The sequence below is a fragment of the Perca fluviatilis genome, chromosome 20 (genome assembly GCF_010015445.1).
Source record: "Perca fluviatilis chromosome 20, GENO_Pfluv_1.0, whole genome shotgun sequence".
Taxonomy (NCBI): Eukaryota; Metazoa; Chordata; class Actinopteri; order Perciformes; family Percidae; genus Perca; species Perca fluviatilis.
The window spans coordinates 33,884,903-33,904,902 of NC_053131.1; the positions used below are offsets into that span (position 1 = coordinate 33,884,903).

Genomic DNA, 20,000 nt, shown 5'->3' on the forward strand with positions numbered 1-20,000 from the left:
TGTCCGTCCGAGTTGTGGATGGCGATCTCTCCGTCCTTCAGGCAGGTCAGGGACCAGTTCCCCACCGTCAGCTTGGTGGGACCCACGCTGGACAGGATGGGCTGGCTGACGGTGACCGGCTTCACCTGACTCCTCGCTCGCTGCAGCTTCTCCAGGAACTCGCTGCGAGACTCTGCACCCGGGGGGAAGAATTCATAGTTTCATTCTTACCAGATGTAGGAGCCACATATTGTATGTTGTTTATGGTCTCATTTATGTTGTCTGTTGATTATAATGTTGTGCACTTATGGCGCTTTTCCATTACATGGTACCTGCTCGACTCGCCTCTACTCTACTCTACTCGCCTTTTTTGGTTTTCCATTACGAAAAAAAGTCCCTGGTACCTACTAACAGATACATTTTTTTTTAGTACCTCCTCAATCGAGGTTCCAAGCGAGCTGAGGCGAGCCAAAAAGGGGACGTGAAAACCTGCAGGCTGCTGATTGGTCGGAAAGAATCGTCACTGATCACTGCGTTGCTAGCGAGAGACGCCATTTTTAAATAGTTTAGCCAGCGGTGTTTTTTTGCTGCCGGAGGCTCCACGCAGAGCTTTCTCCGTAGCATACAAGTGGCCTGATGGTTATACTGGTGCACTGGTGTGTGCATGTGTGATGTGTGTGTGTGTGTGTGTGTGTCGAGTCGCCTTATGTGTGTGTGTGTGTGTGTGTGTGTGTGTGTGTGTGTGTGTGTGTGTAGCTGGTGAGCGAGGGAGAAGTGAGAGAGTGATGGCGATTATCTCCCAGCGAGTAGCGACTCTAGAGTCATATATATGTGAGAAACTAAGCGAGTAGCGACTCTAGAGTCATATATATGTGAGAGAAACAAAGTGAGTAGTGACTCTAGAGTCATATATATGTGAGAGAAACTAAGCGAGTAGCGACTCTAGAGTCATATATATGTGAGAAACTAAGCGAGTAGTGACTCTAGAGTCATATATATGTGAAAGAAACAAAGCGAGTAGCGACTCTAGAGTCATATATATGTGAGAGAAACTAAGCGAGTAGCGACTCTAGAGTCATATATATGTGAGAGAAACAAAGTGAGTAGAGACTCTAGAGTCATATATGTGTGAAAGAAACTAAGTGAGTAGAGACTCTAGAGTCATATATGTGTGAAAGAAACTAAGTGAGTAGTGACTCTAGAGTCATATATATGTGAAAGAAACTAAGCGAGTAGAGACTCTAGAGTCATATATATGTGAGAGAAACAAAGTGAGTAGAGACTCTAGAGTCATATATATGTGAGAGAAACAAAGTGAGTAGTGACTCTAGAGTCATATATATGTGAGAGAAACAAAGTGAGTAGAGACTCTAGAGTCATATATATGTGAGAGAAACAAAGTGAGTAGAGACTCTAGAGTCATATATATGTGAGAGAAACAAAGTGAGTAGCGACTCTAGAGTCATATATATGTGAGAGAAACAAAGTGAGTAGCGACTCTAGAGTCATATATATGTGAAAGAAACTAAGTGAGTAGAGACTCTAGAGTCATATATATGTGAGAGAAACAAAGTGAGTAGTGACTCTAGAGTCATATATATGTGAGAGAAACAAAGTGAGTAGAGACTCTAGAGTCATATATATGTGAGAGAAACAAAGTGAGTAGCGACTCTAGAGTCATATATATGTGAGAGAAACAAAGTGAGTAGCGACTCTAGAGTCATATATATGTGAGAGAAACTAAGCGAGTAGCGACTCTAGAGTCATATATATGTGAGAGAAACAAAGTGAGTAGTGACTCTAGAGTCATATATATGTGAAAGAAACTAAGTGAGTAGTGACTCTAGAGTCATATATATGTGAGAGAAACAGAGTCTCCTCCTGTTCTTTCTGACCACGTGGGAAATCTGGAGCAGTGAACGTTAACTATCTCTTTGGTATCATGTTTACGGAGACGGAGAACCAGGAAATGAGTCGGGGATATGTCAATGGGAAAAGCAAGCTACTAAGCCACGCTGAGGCAGTCGCTATGACGACCAGCCACGCTGAGGCAGTCGCTATGACGACCAGCCATGCTGAGGCAGTACTAAAATCTGCAATGGAAAACAGACGCACAGCGCGTCGAGGCGAGTCGAGTAGGTACCATGTAATGGAAAAAACGCCATTATATTATATGGTAGGTATAACCGGTAAGTAGAGATGCACCGATAGAGCGGCCGGTGACCGGAATTGGCCGGTTTTCACGTGCTCGGCCATGACCGGCAGGTCAGTCTGACATATGGTGATTTCATGCCGGTCAACGCTACAATTAACTGACAACAGAAGTTATACGAGTTACAGTTCTCACGGACGCCACAGCACGGTCTCTTTCCTTTCTCTCGACTTCTCCACCGTGTGTGGCGCGTACCCGCTCGCGGTGTGAAGCTTGCGTGTCGGCGCTATTCTCCCACATGTAGGGAACCTGGTGAGTTAACCTGCAACATGTCAGCTGTTTGGACATTCTTCAGCGTGTGTGCAGAAGATAACAAGTTTACAATATGCAACACCTGCAAGGAGGAACCACACCAAGAACCAGAACCACACCTCTTTAGTGTGATATTAGATGTGAAAAGAAGGAAATGGTTCTAACGTTGCTCTTTAGATGTGTGTGAATGTCCCACACCAGGAGTCATTTATATAGTTCTATTTTATAGTGATCCATTATCTGTTCAACACATGTTCTATTAAAGAAAAGATAGAAAATACATGTTTATGTGTGCTGTAAAGTGGTCGGTATCAGCTGGCCTAACTCAAAGAAAATCTGAATCTGCCTAGAAAGTTGTAATCGGTGCATCTCTACCCGTAAGTGTGCCATGAGCGCCTAGTTTAGTACCGGAGCTGTCCGACCCCCCCTCTGGACTCCCGCTGGAGTACATGGTGGCCAGCTTCCCATCCAGGATGAAGCGGAACCAGCCGTTGGAGCCGTTGGAGAGCTCGAGCGCCGCGGCGTCAGACCAGATGTAGAGACAGTCCCTCCCCCTTATGATGGACCAGTCCTTCCAGTGGTAGGGCTTCCCCTGCTGGATCTCCCTGGCGTCCTCCTGCGCCTCCTCCTCCTACGGGACATTACGCATCATTTAGCCGTCGCTTTTATCCACAGCGACTTCCAATAAAGTGCTTTCAACCTTGAAGGTAAAAACTCCAGACAGCAACAAGTCAGCGCAAGTACATTAGCTCTAACCCTTGTGTTGTCTTCCTGTCGACCATGCAACTGTGTTTTTCTGGGTCGAAATATGATATTTTGTTGTTCTTTTTCTACACTTTTCTCAACGTTTTTGTCGATTTTATTTATAAAAAATTTGGTCACTTTTTCCCAATTTCTTTGTCACTTTTTGGCAGTTTTTTTAAATGATGTTTTTGTCACTTTTTTAACATGTTTTTTCAAAGCATTTCTCCCTCTGTCCGTCTGTCTCTCTACCTTCTCAGGTTTGGTTTCGTCTTCGTTCTCGTCGTCGGACGCCGGTCCAGCCAGAGTGGACACCTTGTTGATGACTCCCAGCCGAGCCAGCTGGTCGAGGAAAACGTCTCCACCTTTATCCACCAGATCTCTGATGATCTGCAGAGCCAGGAGGTGGCCGTCGTCATCGTCCTGAGAGACACACACACACAAAGATTAAACTTTTCAGCCTGTGAGGACAATTTGATTACTCCCCGTGACAGCGGAAAGAGAAACTGCATTACAGATCGTTAAGATAGACAACAGAGTTGTTATTCATGCTCATAGCTGAGCAAACTTAATCTGCAGAGGAAGACTGTGAGACATGGTTTAAAGATTCAGAAGAAGCCAGAGGGTGGACTGTGAATTTAGTTTTTGGTCAAACTACAAGTCAAGTTTATCACTTTACTTGTGTCATCAGAGAACAAGGGTTACAAAAAATAGCCTCAAAGTTCTCATGTCAAAATATTGTTTGTTTTTTTCGTCCTGACTTATCAGTTGTGTGTCTGTGCGTTTGTGTGTGTGTGCGTCTGTGTGTGTCTCTGTCTGTGTGTGTGTGTGTGTGTGTGTGTGTGCACGTGCGTCTGTGTGAGTGCGTGTGTGTGTGTGTGTCTGTGCACGTGCGTCTGTGTGAGTGCATCTGTGAGTGTTTGTCTGTGTGTCTGTGTGTGTGTGTGTGTGTGTGTGCGCGCGTCTGTGTGAGTGCGTCTGTGAGTGTGTGCATGTGTGTGCGTGTTAGCGCGTGTGTGCATCTGTCTGTGTGTATATGTTTGTGTTAGTGCGTGCGTGCGTCTGAGAGTGTCTGTGTGTGTATGTGTGTGCGTGTGTGCGTGCGTCTGTGTGTCTGTCTGTGTGCGTGTGTCTGTGTGTGTGTGTGTGTGTGTGTGTGTGTGTGCGCGTGCGTCTTGTGTGTGTGTGTTTGTGTGTCGATGCGTGTGTGTGTCTCTGTCTGTGTGCGTGTGTCTGTGTGTGTGTGTGTGTGTGTGCACGTGCGTCTGTGTGAGTGCATCTGTGAGTGTGTGTCTGTGTGTCTGTGTGTGTGTGTGTGTGTGTGTGTGTGTGTGTGTGTGTGTGTGCGTGTGTGAGTGCGTCTGTGAGTGTGTGCGTGTGTGTGCGTGTGTGTGCGTGTTAGCGCGTGTGTGCATCTGTCTGTGTGTATATGTTTGTGTTAGTGCGTGCGTGCGTCTGAGAGTGTCTGTGTGTGTGTGTGTGCGTGCATGTCTGTGTGTGTGTGTATGTGTGTGCATGCATGTCTGTGTGTGTGTGTATGTGTGTGCATGCATGTGTGTGCGTGTCTGCGTACCTCCTGGTCCAGGACGGTAGCGGTGATCTCCACCAGCACCGTGGGGAGGTTGTGTCCCGTCTCGCTGTCACAGACTTCCTTCAGCAGGACTTCGCTGCTGTAGTGAACCATCTTCCTGATCAGAGCCAGACTGGCTTTCCTAAAACACACACAAAGACTAAATAAATACACCCGGCTGTCTCATCAGGAGTCCTTCAACACATATTCCAACAGAAATATTTATAATCTTTCACTGTTCACACGGTGCAACAAATCAGGCCTGCTTGGTTCTTTTGGGGAATGACTGTAAAGATTTATAAAGAATATGTTGAGGTCATTTCCTCTCTAACTGGGAGGTTTTAATAAGAATATGTTTAGGTCATATCCTCTCTAACTGGGAGGTTTTAATAAGAATATGTTTAGGTCATATCCTCTCTAACTGGGAGGTTTTAATAAGAATATGTTGAGGTCATTTCCTCTCTAACTGGGAGGTTTTAATAAGAATATGTTTAGGTCATTTCCTCTCTAACTGGGAGGTTTTAATAAGAATATGTTTAGGTCATTTACTCTCTAACTGGGAGGTTTTAATAAGAATATGTTTAGGTCATTTCCTCTCTAACTGGGAGGTTTTAATAAGAATATGTTTAGGTCATTTCCTCTCTAACTGGGAGGTTTTAATAAGAATATGTTTAGGTCATTTAATCTCTAACTGGGAGGTTTTAATAAGAATAAGTTTAGGTCATTTCCTCTAACTGGGAGGTTTTAATAAGAATAAGTTTAGGTCATTTCCTCTAACTGGGAGGTTTTAATAAGAATGTGTTTAGGTCATTTCCTCTAACTGGGAGGTTTTAATAAGAATAAGTTTAGGTCATTTCCTCTAACTGGGAGGTTTTAATAAGAATAAGTTTAGGTCATTTCCTCTAACTGGGAGGTTTTAATAAGAATGTGTTTAGGTCATTTCCTCTCTAACTGGGAGGTTTTAATAAGAATATGTTTAGGTCATTTCCTCTCTAACTGGGAGGTTTTAATAATATGTTTAGGTCATTTCCTCTAACTGGGAGGTTTTAATAAGAATATGTTTAGGTCATTTCCTCTCTAACTGGGAGGTTTTAATAAGAATATGTTTAGGTCATATCCTCTCTAACTGGGAGGTTTTAATAAGAATATGTTTAGGTCATTTCCTCTCTAACTGGGAGGTTTTAATAAGAATATGTTGAGGTCATTTCCTCTAACTGGGAGGTTTTAATAAGAATATGTTGAGGTCATTTCCTCTAACTGGGAGGTTTTAATAAGAATATGTTGAGGTCATTTCCTCTCTAACTGGGAGGTTTTAATAAGAATATGTTTAGGTCATTTCCTCTCTAACTGGGAGGTTTTAATAAGAATATGTTTAGGTCATTTCCTCTCTAACTGGGAGGTTTTAATAATATGTTTAGGTCATTTCCTCTAACTGGGAGGTTTTAATAAGAATATGTTTAGGTCATTTAATCTCTAACTGGGAGGTTTTAATAAGAATATGTTTAGGTCATTTCCTCTCTAACTGGGAGGTTTTGGGACTGATTGGTGGGATTGCTGTGGACGAAGTACACACGAAAATACACTGGTAATATAAGAGCCAATGAGGTTTAACCATGGATCAGCTCATTTAAATAGCTCACGGTACTGTGTTGTGTCAAAACTTAACTCCCCTACCAGAGCATCTACACAAAGGGGATTGTAAGATACCATGTAGAAAAAGTAGTTTAGGACAGCCCATACATGGAATACTCACAGAACATCACATCTATCAAATCCTTCTCCAAATCCATAAAACATTAGTTACTGACTAATCAAATATGCTGCCATAATCCAGAATAATGCGTTTGTCTTTATCACTATAGTAGTGTCTCTGTGTGTGCTTTGTGTGTTGTTGATGCATCCTAATGCGTGTCTACGCACTTTCACCTGTGTCTACTGTGTATGATACTTGGGCTATGTTTTTCTCATGCCATCAACCTGCCAGTAGTCATGATCTGGAATAGTGGTTGTGTCATTTTACTTGTCTATGACTATGTCTTTCTAGTTTTATGTGTATTTGTTGTATTGTTGTAGCGTATCTATTGTTTTAAGCCATCAACCTGCTAGGGACTGCAAATGAAAATTAGCCTGTATGGCTAAATCTGGCACATTTACATGTTGGACTCTGTACTCATGTTGATTAATGTGCGTTGTCCCCTTTAAATAAAGAAACATAAATCTAACAGTTAACTTCATTTAATAGTGTACTTTTGCGTGCTGCAAATGTTCCACTAAAACAAGTTCCTTCCAGAGACTATTTTGCAGAGCCTCTTTCTACTTTCTCCTCGCGAGTAAATGGCGACAGCCCAAGCCTTTTATACTGATCCTACAGTAATGTCCCATATTTCAGCGGAAAGATCTCGTTCTCTGCTTTCAGGAACCGTTTGAATGTCTTTGAAAAGGACAAGCGGTCTAGGAGTTGCGGTCATTTCTTCGATAGGACAAACAGTCTAGGTATCACCCGGTTCCAGCCGGTTGAAGGTTCACAGTTTACCTAATAGAAGGCAGCATGGTTTGCTGAAAGGTTTGTGCAAAAACAGGCAGCAGTCTCCTCAGGTAGATCGGAGCCATTTCTGGGTCTCCTTTGGGCTCACTGCCCTCCTCCTCCTCCTTGTTCGCATCTTTCTTCTTCTTGTCGTCGCCCTTGTTCACCGGACACATCCAGTCGCCTGAAACACACACACAAGTTCATGTTACAACATTAATAATAATAATAATAATAATAATAATAATAATAATAATAATTAGGCTACAGGCTTTTAGGCTACGTTCAGACTGCAGGCAAAAGTGGCCCATATCTGATTATTTTGGGGTCAAGTCAGACTTCTTCAGAAGTAGGGTGAACACTCAAATCTTGCCCAGATTGAGACCACTTCCATATGTGGTCCTGAATCAGAACCAGGTCTGATTTGTTTCAATGCGGCCGCTGTGTGAACTACCGAGGCGGATTTGATGCGACTTTTACGTCAATCTACATCAACATTTGTCACAATTAAAAACAAAAACCCGAAAGCTGGATTTTTGTTTGAAAAAGCAGCAGAAAGCTGGAGCAAAAGCACAAGTTAGGACTGCTCCCTCTGAGTCCATCAGCCGGCTCATCGGTTGTTTTGGTCTCAGCCGACTAAGATTTATTTTTATTTATTTTTTAAATAAAAGATTATTTTTTGGGGGCTTTTCCGCCTTTATTTGACAGGACAGCTATGTGAGAAAGGAGAGAGAGAGAAGGGGAAGACATGCTGGAAATCATCAAAGGTCGGAATCGAACACTGGACCTCTGAGTCAAGGCATAAACCTCTCAGTAATGTGCGCCTGCTCTACCCACTGAACCAACCCAGCCACGGTTATTCAGTTTTTTTATGGTAAATGATTTTTTTTTAAAGAAACTTGTGAACACATCTCTGGTAAACACAAGATTGAAAGTGGAGCTTTTGAATGATTTTTTGTTGAGAAACTAACGTTTTTACAGATCGGTCCATTAAATTAACTGATCGTTTTGAGTGTTAGACGACTCAGAGTTTCTGGAGTAGAGGACAGCTGTAGCAGCAGTAGTACTGGGCAGTAAACGGTAGTATTGTCTGTGTACTAACCGGGGGACTGCAGTATAGCCACCACCTCGCTGTGTCCTCGCTCCCTGGCCTTGTCCAGAGGAGTTTTCCCATCCTCGTCTCTCAGGTCAGGGTTAGCTCCGTGACGCAACAGAGTCTAGACAGACAGACAGACAGACAGACAGACAGACAGACAGACAGACAGACAGACAGACAGACAATTTAAAAAACAGAACACACACGGTCAGAACTTTAGAACAAAACATAACCAGCGTTGGGAGAAGTATTCAGATCCTTCACTGCAGTAAAAGTACTAATACCACACTGTAAAAATACTGTTACAAGTAAAAGCCCCTAAAGAAGTCCTGAATCTTCCTTTTACAATCTGTGGAACCCCATAACAGTCCCTGGAAGTCCCTATGAACCCTTTAAATGTCCCCTAAGTCCCCTGCAGTACTCTGTTAAACTCCAGCGTGAACATGAACAACATTTCCCAGAATCTGGCCGCTTTATTCACCGTGTGTATCAACTCTCTGTGCGTTCTGCGTTACCTTTGCTACTTGTGGGCGTCCGAAACAGGCAGCGTAGTGTAGTGAAGATGACCTTTGACCTCTGTTGACGTCCGCCCCCCTCTCACATAGAAACTCCACCTGGAACAACAACAACAAACACGTGGTTGGTAAAACGATGAAGACTTTGATCAAATTCAACATCCAATAGTTGTTGAGATCTTTCACTCTGGACCAAAGCAGTGGACGGACACACAGACAGACAGACGTCACCCTACCACCCTTAAATCCAAGCTAGAGGGTGACAATATTTCGGGACTCCAGCGGGTCACGGTATTCCCGCAGTACGGGAGTACATTTTACTGTTGGTAACACGATAGGGACGGAATAGAGCAGAGAAATCAACGAGCGGAGCCGGAGATTAAATTAAAAAAATGGCGCTGCAATGCGGTGAGTGCGCCCAAAGATTGCGAGACATTTCGTTTTAGAAAAGAGAACCACTTACAACTCACAATACTTTTGTCGATTGGCTATTGCTAGCCGCAGAGTAGCCTATCAGAGCAAGAAGCAGCGGCTCTGTTCACAAGCCAATCAATCACACGAGAGTAAGCTAAATCAGGGGTCTTCAACGTTTCTTTAAGCCAAGGACCCCTTAACTGAAAGAGAGACTGATCAGGGACCCCCTACTATACTACTAATACTACTACTACAACATATATTGTATAAAATGAAGTTGCATATTAATCTGGTCTTACAATAACTTTCAGGGCAGCCTAAAGCCTTTATAGATACCTTTTTTGCATAGACTACTAAGCTATTCAAATAGCCTAATAATTGTTGGCATGATTTTATAAATCATGTTTTAATGTTAACCCTTAAATGTGGAACAGTCACTCCTTTGGGATGAACTGTCTCTGTGGAGGGCTACCTTAGTGACTACATTACTTACTGGCCAGTAAGCCTATCATCAGTGGATTTATATTTGCTAATAATATGTTGGAATCATGTTTAACTTTAAAAAATTAACAATAATTTGGAGGCCCCCCTGGAGTGACTCGGAGGACCCCCTGGGTCTGTTGAAGATCCCTGAGCTAAATGGATTCTGGAAAGAAGCTGTTGTAATTGAAAGTGTCATTGAAGGACCCCTCCATCCATTTTCAGGAGCTGTGAGAAGATCTCCGTTAGGAATTACGTAATGAAACGGCCTAGGCCTGCAGGAAATCCATGTATAGTGTAGCCTAAATTTCCAAGGCAACCTGAGTGATTTGACCGCGATTAACCAAACATGCTACAGGAGGACAACAGAGTTTGATAACTTTAGACAACATTCGGGAGTCTCTCTCTCGGGATTTTGCAGGACAGGAGTTTGTTTTGTTTCGTGATCGGGATGTGACGGGAGTATTTTCGTGGGCTCGGGATGGGATGGGGCGACAGTTGATTCCCGTGTCACCCTCTAATCCAAGCAGCTCATGTGGCGAATAAACAAAAAAGAGTGATTTTAAATGAAGAGGCAGCGTCTCTGTAATAATTTTTACCATTTCCTGTGTGCCAAAAGCTGAGGCCCAGTTGAGAAGCGTCTGTCCAACATCGTCCATGAAGTTCACCTCGAAAGCTGCAGAAACAGGACAATATGGGGTCACTTTTAGTCACTGAAAAACAAGAACAACCTTTACAACAACTTCAGCTTCAATTCTTTAGCACAGGGGTCTCCAACAGAGCGTCCGTGTCCTTGCTCCGCTAACATTTTGGCTCTAAATATCCCACGTGTAACAACAGAATTTGGCAAGACTGCTTTTAGTTATGCTGCTCCTTGGTGTTGGAATTTACTCCAAAATGTTATGAAGCTTTCTGTTCTCATCCCACTTAAACATTTTAAACGATTACTTAAACGATCGAAATTTGAACAATGCACATGTTTTCAATAAGCCTTTTTAGGTTATTTTAAATTGTTTTACATGTACTGTAAATCAGTTTTGTTTGCCGTGTCTGTTTTTGTGATTCTGTGTAACTTGTGTACTGTTGCTCCAGGGCTCCCTTGTAAAAGAGATTTGACTATCTCAATGGGACATCACCTGGTAAAATAAAGGATAAAAAAAATAAAATAATAAAAATAAAGTAGCTCTCGAGCTACCGGTAGCTCGCGGATAGGTTGACAAACACACACACAAAATGACCCCGATATTAGAAGTGAGGCAGCTAACTTTGTGGGCCATAGACTTAGGCCTGGCCGGTGCGCTCGGGGACTGCGTTCTTACCTCCGGTGTCTATGGCGTCGATCAGAGCGTCCGTGTCCTTGCTGCGGATACAGTCGATGAGCTGTCGGTGGGATCGCTCGCCCGAGCTGTCGAGGCGCCGCAGGCCGGGGATCCGACCGGTCGACCCCGCCGTGGATTTGGGCAGCGCCTTCCGCCCCTCAAACAGGAGCACGAGCAGCAGGTCCACCAGACGCATCGTGTCCAGCACGCAGCGCTCGTCTCCGCCCAGGGCCGACTCCATCGAGTCGGGCAGCGCCGAACGCAACAAGTCCTGAAGACGGGAGAGAAGATCAGACAGCTGTGACAACATGTAAAAACAGTGTTTACTCTCTGTGGGGGGGTGTGTGTGTGTGTGTGGTACCAGGATGTAACGTTACTTTGTGTGTGTGTGAGTGTATGAGTGTGTGTGTGTGTGTGTGTGTGTGTGTGTGTGTGTGTGTGTGTGTGTGTGTGTGTGTGTGTCTTTGGTGTGTATGAGTGTGTGTATGAGTGAGTGTGTGTGTGTGTATGAGTGTCTGTCTTTCTGTGTCTCTGTGTGTGTCTCTCTGTGTGTGTGTGTGTGTGTGTGTGTCTGTCTTTCTGTGTCTGTGTCTTTGGTGTGTGTGTGTGTGTGTGTGTGTGTGTGTGTGTGTGTGTGTGTGTGTGTGTGTGTGTGTGTCTTTGGTGTGTATGAGTGTGTCTGTCTGTGTGGTGTGTGTGTGTGTGTGTGTGTGTGTATGAGTGTGTGTGTCTGTCTTTCTGTGTCTGTTTGGTGTGTGTGTGTGTGTGGTACCAGGATGTAACGTTACTTTCTGTGTGTGTGTCCGTGTGTGTGGTACCAGGATGGAACGTTACTCTGTGGGTGTGTGTGTGTGTGTGTGTGTGTGTGTGTGTGTGTGTGGTGTGTGTGTGTGTGTGTGTGTGTGTGTGTGTGTATGTATGTATGTATATGAGTGTCTGTCTCTGTGTGTGTGTGTGTGTGTCTGTCTTTCTGTGTCTGTGTCTTTGGTGTGTGTGTGTGTGTGTGTGTGTGTGTCTGTGGTGTGTATGAGTGTGTTAGTCTTTGGTGTGTATGAGTGTGTGTGTGTGTGTGTGTGTATCTTTGGTGTGTATGAGTGTGTGTATGAGTGTGTGTGTCTTTGGTGTGTATGAGTGTGTGTATGAGTGTGTGTGTGTCTTTGGTGTGTATGAGTGTGTCTGTCTGTGTGTTGTCTGTGTGTGTCTGTGGGGTGTGTGTGTGTGTGTGTATATGAGTGTGTGTGTCTGTCTTTGGTGTGTATGAGTGTGTCTGTCTGTCTGTGTGTTGTCTGTGTGTGTCGGGGGTGTGTGTGTGTGTGTGTGTATATGAGTGTGTGTGTCTGTCTTTCTGTGTCTGTTTGGTGTGTGTGTGTGGTACCAGGATGTAAACGTTACTGTGTGTCTTTCTGTGTGTGTCTGTTTGGTGTGTGTGTGTGTGTGTGGTACCAGGATGGAACTATACTCTGTGGGTGTGTGTGTGTGTGTATGAGTGTGTGTGTGTGTGTGTGTGTGTGTGTGTCTGTCTTTCTGTGTGTGTCTCTCTGTGTGTGTGTGTCTGTCTGTCTTTCTGTGTCTGTGTCTTTGGTGTGTGTGTGTGTGTGTGTGTGTGTGTGTGTGTGTGTGTGTGTGTGTGTGTGTGTGTGTGTGTGTCTGTGTGTCTTTGGTGTGTGTGTGTGTCTGTGGTGTGTATGAGTGTGTGTGTCTTTGGTGTGTATGAGTGTGTGTGTGTCTTTGGTGTGTATGAGTGTGTGTGTGTGTGTGTGTGTCTTTGGTGTGTATGAGTGTGTGTGTGTGTGTGTGTGTCTTTGGTGTGTATGAGTGTGTCTGTCTGTCTGTGTGTGTCTGTGGGGTGTGTGTGTGTGTATGAGTGTGTGTGTCTGTCTTTCTGTGTCTGTTTGGTGTGTGTGTGGGGTACCAGGATGTAACGTTACTTTCTGTGTGTGTGTGTGTGTGTGTGTGTGTGTGTGTGTGTGTGTGTGTGTGTGTGTGTGTGTGTGAGTGTGAGAGTGGGTGTGTGTGTGTTTCATTTCCTTGAGAGCTGCAAAGATGAATCTGTTAGTTGTCAACTATTAAATCAAATTTTGAGAACCGATAATCAGTTTGAGTTTTTTTTTTTTTTAAATGATAAAACAGGTAATCTTGTGTGATGTCAGCTTGATAAATGTGAATATTGTTCTAGTGTCTTCTCTCCTCTGGGACAGGAAACTGAATATCTTTGAGTTGTGGACAAAACAAGACATTTGAGGATGTCATCCTGGGCTTTTTGGAAAAACTCTGCTCCACATTTTTAGAGACCCAACTACTCATCCACTTCCTTTGAGTAAAAAAAACAAACAAACAATCAACATTATTCTTCTTGTTTCCTGTGTTTTTGGCGTTTGATGCGAGTCGACCTACGTGTGTGACGAGCGGCGAGCCTCTGCACAGCGTGGACAGCAGGCTCACGATGGTCGACACCTGGTTGCTCAGTTTGGAGTCCGGCGCCGAGGGGGTGGCGCCCGTGGAGGTCCGTCCGGGCTTGCAGGAGGAGGCCGGGCCGGACACGGTGCCGCCGGCGGCCGCCATGCGGGACAGCAGCTCCTCCGTCAGCCCGTGTTTGGCTAAAGGGGCGGGGTCCACGCCGCGGCGAGTGAATCTGTCGGCCAATGAGGCGAAGCAGCGCAGAGCGCCGTCTGATACCTGAGAGGACAGAGAGAAGAGCGGTTAGTTCGGCTGAAGCTAGGGGTGTGTGTGTGTGTGTGTGTGTGTGTGTGTGTGTGTGTGTGTGTGCGTGCGTGCGTGTGTCTTCGTTTTTGTGTTGACATGTGTGTCTAATATATGCGTGTGTTCAGTTTGACTGTGTGTGTGTGTGTCTCTGTGTAAGTTTGTGTGTGTAAGTTTCTCTGTGTGTAAGTTTGTGTGTGTGTGTGTGTGTGTGTGTGTGTGTGTGTCTGTGTGTAAGTTTGTGTGTGTGTCTCTGTGTAAGTTTGTGTGTGTGTCTGTCTCTGTGTGTGTGTGTAAGTTTGTGGGTGTGTCTGTGTAAGTTTGTGTGTGTGTCTGTCTCTGTGTGTAAGTTTGTGTGTGTGTCTGTCTCTGTGTGTAAGTTTGTGTGTGTGTCTGTCTCTGTGTGTAAGTTTGTGTGTGTGTCTGTCTCTGTGTGTAAGTTTGTGTGTGTGTCTGTCTCTGTGTGTGAAAGTTTGTGTGTGTGTAAGTTTCTCTCTGTGTGTGTGTGTGTCCTTAAGTTTCTCAGTGTGTTTCTGTAAGTTTGTGTGTAAGTTTCTCTGTGTGTGTGTCTCTGTGTGTGTGTCTAAGTTTGTGTGTGTGTAAGTTTGTCTGTGTGTGTCTCTGTAAGTTTGTGTGTGGGTGTGTGTTTCTGTGTAAGTTTGTGTGTGTAAGTTTGTATGTGTAAGTTTCTCTGTGTAAGTTTGTGTGTGTGTGTGTCTGTGTGTAAGTTTGTGTGTGTGTCTGTAAGTTTGTGGGTGTGTGTGTCTGTGCAAGTTTGTGTGTGTGTCTGTCTCTGTGTGTAAGTTTGTGTGTGTGTAAGTTTCTCTGTGTGTGTGTGTGTGTCTGTAAGTTTCTCTGTGTGTTTCTGTAAGTTTGTGTGTAAGTTTCTCTGTGTGTGTGTCTCTGTGTGTGTGTCTAAGTTTGTGTGTGTGTAAGTTTGTCTGTGTGTGTCTCTGTAAGTTTGTGTGTGGGTGTGTGTTTCTGTGTAAGTTTGTGTGTGTAAGTTTCTCTGTGTAAGTTTGTGTGTGTGTGTGTGTCTGTGTGTAAGTTTGTGTGTGTGTCTCGGTGTAAGTTTGTGTGTGTGTCTGTCTCTGTGTGTAAGTTTGTGTGTGTGTCTCGGTGTAAGTTTGTGTGTGTGTCTGTCTCTGTGTGTGTGTGTAAGTTTGTGGGTGTGTGTGTCTGTGCAAGTTTGTGTGTGTCTGTCTCTGTGTTTAAGTTTGTGTGTGTGTAAGTTTCTCTCTGTGTTTGTGTGTGTGTGTGTCTGTGTGTGTAAGTTTCTCTGTGTGTTTCTGTAAGTTTGTGTGTAAGTTTCTCTGTGTGTGTGTCTCTGTGTGTGTGTCTAAGTTTGTGTGTGTGTAAGTTTGTCTGTGTGTGTCTCTGTAAGTTTGTGTGTGGGTGTGTGTTTCTGTGTAAGTTTGTGTGTGTAAGTTTGTATGTGTGTGTGTAAGTTTCTCTGTGTAAGTTTGTGTGTGTGTGTGTGTGTGTGTGTGTGTGTGTGTGTGTGTGTGTGTGTGTGTGTGTGTGTGTGTGTGTGTGTGTGTGCGTGCACGCGCGTGTCTGTGTGTGTGTGCACGCGCGTGTCTGTGTGTGTGTCTATCAATCCAGATCAAAAACCCTAGGAGTGGGCTGGCAGGTTACCTGGTGGTCTTCGTGTTTGAGGAGGCTGGACAGGGACTCGACGCAGGTCTCCAGAGACGAGTCCTGCGGCTCCATCTTGCTGCAGAGCCGGGACACGACGGCCATGGCCGAGTGCAGCGTGTCTTTGTGGACCAGGTGGCCGCTGTCTCGGATGAAGCTCAGCACGCAGTTCAGACCGCCCGCCTCGAACACGGCGCCAGACTCCCTGGTACAGATCAGCTCCAGCACCTACATGACAAAACACACAACTTAAGAGTTAGGGCTGCTCCCTCTTAGTGGATTAGTCGACTAATCGGTCGTTTTGGTCTCAGTCAACTTACAGTACAGGCCAAAAGTTAGGACACACCTTCTCATTCAATGTGTTTCTTTATTTTCATGACTATTTACATTGTAGATTCTCACTGAAGGCATCAAAACTATGAATGAACACATATGGAATTATGTACTTAACAAAAAAGTGTGAAATAACTGAAAACATGTCTTATATTTTAGATTCTTCAAAGTAGCCACCCTTTGCTTTGGTAACTCTGCAAACCCTTGGTGTTCTCTCAATGAGCTTCATGGGGTAGTCACCTGAAATGGTTTTACCTTCACAGGTGTGCTTTGTCAGGGTTCATTAGTGGAAGTTTTTTCCCTTATTAATAAAAAAAAGCAAAGGGTGGCTACTTTGAAGAATCTAAAATATAAGACATGTTTTCAGTTATTTCACACTTTTTTGTTAAGTACATAATTCCATATGTGTTCATTCATAGTTTTGATGCCTTCAGTGAGAATCTACAATGTCAATAGTCATGAAAATAAAAAGGAAACTCATTGAATGAGAAGGTGTGTCCTAACTTTTGGCCTGTATTGTAGATCTCTTTAGTCCATTAGTCATGTCTGATGCTGTTTTCACGCTGAATGACTTATTTCCAAGAAACGTACGAGCACATCTCTGGTAAACACAAGAATTAAAGTGGTGCTTTTAGCATGACTCTTTGCGGAGAAACTCAGATTTACAGATCTGCCGATTAAATCAACTAATCGATTAGTCGATACGATTGAACGAGTGTTAGTCGACTAAGAATTTCTTCAAATCGAGTTCGGCAGAAACCAGAACCCCCGTCAAAAAGCCCAAATATTCAGCCGAATCTGAAGCCAAAGCCTGGATTCGGTGCATTCACAGTACAAGCCCGATCTTGAAACTGGGAACCGAACAGTTTAACTGACGCTCTCCTCATAGACACAAAGAAGGGGAAAGAGGATATGAAATATTTGCCATTTAGAGGAAAAATAAAATGAAATTAATCAGGTCAAACATTATCTCTGAGCAGATCTGTGCCGAGACAAACTGAGGTCTGAATAAAGGACACAGCTGTCCTGTGCTGTGTATTAATAAACGTCTGGTAGCACATGGTTAGGAGTCTCCTGGTTTGTGGTTTGACTCGGCTTATTATTATCGTGTCGTAGCCTGAGTTAACTTCCCGCTACATGCCTCCCTGACACACACACACACACACTAGCCATCACACACACACACAGCCACTCTAGCCATCACACACACACACCCTAACCATCTCACACACAGCCATCTCTCACACACACACCCTAACCATCTCACACACAGCCATCTCTCACACACACACCCTAACCATCTCACACACAGCCATCTCTCACACACACACCCTAACCATCTCACACACACACACACACACACACCCTAACCATCTCACACACACACACACACAACACACTAACCATCTGCACACACACACAACACACACACACACACACACACACACACACACACACACACACACACACACACACACACACACACACACACACACACACACACACACACACACACACACACACACACACACACACACACACACAGTTCAGGGTGATAACGCAGACAGAAACACCACAGAGAACACGAGACAAACAAGACTGTCTCCGGAGGTTTTCACTGGAACACAAAAACACACCGCTGCTTATCAAACCGATGACGTCCCAGCCTTGAACGACACGATAACAGGATGAAGCAGAAACAGAGATTGTGTTTTACCGTGCGACTCGGAGCTTTGGTTCTTCCTCAGGGAGAGAGCAGTGCTGCTCTCGCCGCAGCATTTATTCGCAGGTTAACCGCTAGAGAACTCAGGACATTGTTGTTTTTACAGGATCCTGTATAAATGGATGTAAAATTAAAAACCAGCTAGTGTGCCGGGTTAGCTCAGTCGGTAGAGCGGGCGCACATTATGCAGAGGTTTACTCCTCGACAGAGAAGGTCCAGGGTTGGAGTCCGACCTGTGACAGTTTCCTGCATGTCTCTCCTTCTCTCTCTCATCTCAGCTGTCCCATCCATTAAACACAAAAACAAAATCTTCCCATCTCTCTCTCCCTGTCTCTCAGTCTGTCTCTCCATCTCTCTCTCAGTCTGTCTCTCCATCTCTCTCTCAGTCTGTGTCTCCCTCTCTCTCCTTCTCTCAGTCTCTGTCTCTCTCTCCCTCTGTCTGTATCTCCCTCTCTGTCTGTCTGTATCTCCCTCTCTGTCTGTCTGTCTGTATCTCCCTCTCTGTCTGTCTGTCTGTATCTCCCTCTCTGTCTGTCTGTCTGTATCTCCCTCTCTGTCTGTCTGTCTGTATCTCCCTCTCTGTCTGTCTGTCTGTATCTCCCTCTCTGTCTGTCTGTATCTCCCTCTCTGTCTGTATCTCCCTCTCTGTCTGTATCTCCCTCTCTGTCTGTCTGTCTGTCTGTCTGTATCTCCCTCTCTGTCTGTCTGTCTGTATCTCCCTCTCTGTCTGTATCTCCCTCTCTGTCTGTCTGTATCTCCCTCTCTGTCTGTATCTCCTTCTCTGTCTGCATCTCCCTCTCTGTCTGTCTGTCTGCATCTCCCTCTCTGTCTGTCTGTCTGCATCTCCCTCTCTGTCTGTATCTCCCTCTCTGTCTGTATCTCCCTCTCTGTCTGTCTGTCTGTATCTCCCTCTCTGTCTGTCTGTCTGTATCTCCCTCTCTGTCTGTATCTCCCTCCATCTCTCCCCCCAGGTAAAGGTAACTCTTAACTCTATAACCCTCAGCAGACGAAGCAGCCGGTCCTACCTTGACACACTGCTCGGCGAGGTCTCTGCTGGTCCGGTTGTTGAGCTCCACCACCACCAGCCGGTTGCACAGCGCCTTGATGGCGCCGTCCACGCCCACGATCCTGCGGGTGCACTCCGCCGAAACGTCCAGGTAGTAGGTGATGGCCCGGGCCGTGACCTCCAGCACGTTATCTGGAGCGCTCTCGTCCAGGAAGATCTTACAGAGCGCCGGGAGGAAGGTCCGAGGGGGACAGCTGGATTTCCGAGGAGGGAGGGAGGGAGGAACAGAGAGAGAGAGAGAGAGGGAGAGACGAGAGAGAGGAGAGAGGGTGAAGGACACGAAGGAGAGGGAGGAGGAGAGGAAGGAGATACAGACAGAGGGAGGGAGTGAGGAGACCGAGGAGGACAGAGAGAGAGAGAGGAGAGGACGAGAGAGGGGAGGGACGAAGGACGAAGAGGACGGGGAGGAGGCAGAGAGGAGGGAGAGGGGGAGGAGAGACGGGAGGGGGGGAGGACACCGGGAGGCGAAGGGGAGGGGGAGGGAGGAGAGAGAAGAGGAGGGAGGGGGAGTTCGGACCGCTGATCTCTCAGCACTGGGGAATGATGCCAGAAGTACCATTTGCTCCAGTGCTTTGCTGCACGGTCTTTTCAATGTTGCTTTTCGCCCGCTGCACGCTTCAAAGGGGGTGGTATTATTAGTGTATGTTGATGATGTGCTGCGTATGTACGTATATGCATTATTATTATATGCCATATAGCCTATACGTATGTATATAATAATACATATGATGTATATATGCATATATATACATATGCATGTATATATAATACGTATGTATGCATAATACGTAATATATATATCCTAATATGCACGTCATATATAATACATATGTATGACATGTAATATATATATATATGCATCACGTAATAATACTGCATATGCATGTATACATATACCATATGCATATGCATATGTATATATACTATATATATATATATGCGTAATACATACACATATATACGTATATGTACGTAATATGTATACATATGCATATATATACGTATATGCATATGTCATATATATATATACACATACGTAATAATACCATACGTAATGTTACATATATGTATGCATATGATATAGATATGTTATGCACATCTCTAATATGTCACTACATGTAATAATAATAATACGCATATACATATATATATGCATGCATGTATATATGCACATAATACGTATATACGTAGATCATATGTATAATAGTCTGTATATATATATATGCACATGCATATATTTTAATAGGCATATGTATACACATATATATATCTTACATACATATATATATGCATAACTCATATCTGCATATACATATATATATAACTGCATATGTATATTCACAATATATATATACTACATATATATATGTATCACTGCCTTTAATATATACCATCATACTTATGTATATACATATATATATGCACATGCATATATGTA

General features: G+C 44.3%; 1 protein-coding gene across 1 annotated transcript in view; it reads right to left on the minus strand.

The window, feature by feature from the left end:
• Nucleotides 1-19,121, minus strand: part of hectd1 (HECT domain containing 1) — a 72,837-nt gene extending 53,716 nt beyond the window's left edge. Inside the window, exons 1-13 of the mRNA XM_039785456.1 lie at nucleotides 19,021-19,121; nucleotides 18,522-18,756; nucleotides 15,441-15,668; nucleotides 13,497-13,778; nucleotides 11,103-11,373; nucleotides 10,383-10,459; nucleotides 8,890-8,988; nucleotides 8,381-8,495; nucleotides 7,288-7,462; nucleotides 4,758-4,896; nucleotides 3,437-3,607; nucleotides 2,852-3,074; nucleotides 1-172 (exon numbers count right to left, since the gene is read on the minus strand). The exon at nucleotides 1-172 is cut by the window's left edge and continues 92 nt beyond it. Of these exons, the coding sequence (XP_039641390.1) occupies nucleotides 1-172; nucleotides 2,852-3,074; nucleotides 3,437-3,607; nucleotides 4,758-4,896; nucleotides 7,288-7,462; nucleotides 8,381-8,495; nucleotides 8,890-8,988; nucleotides 10,383-10,459; nucleotides 11,103-11,373; nucleotides 13,497-13,778; nucleotides 15,441-15,668; nucleotides 18,522-18,756; nucleotides 19,021-19,121 (2,288 nt within the window). The remainder of the gene's footprint in view (nucleotides 173-2,851; nucleotides 3,075-3,436; nucleotides 3,608-4,757; nucleotides 4,897-7,287; nucleotides 7,463-8,380; nucleotides 8,496-8,889; nucleotides 8,989-10,382; nucleotides 10,460-11,102; nucleotides 11,374-13,496; nucleotides 13,779-15,440; nucleotides 15,669-18,521; nucleotides 18,757-19,020) is intronic.
• Nucleotides 19,122-20,000: the final 879 nt, after the last annotated feature.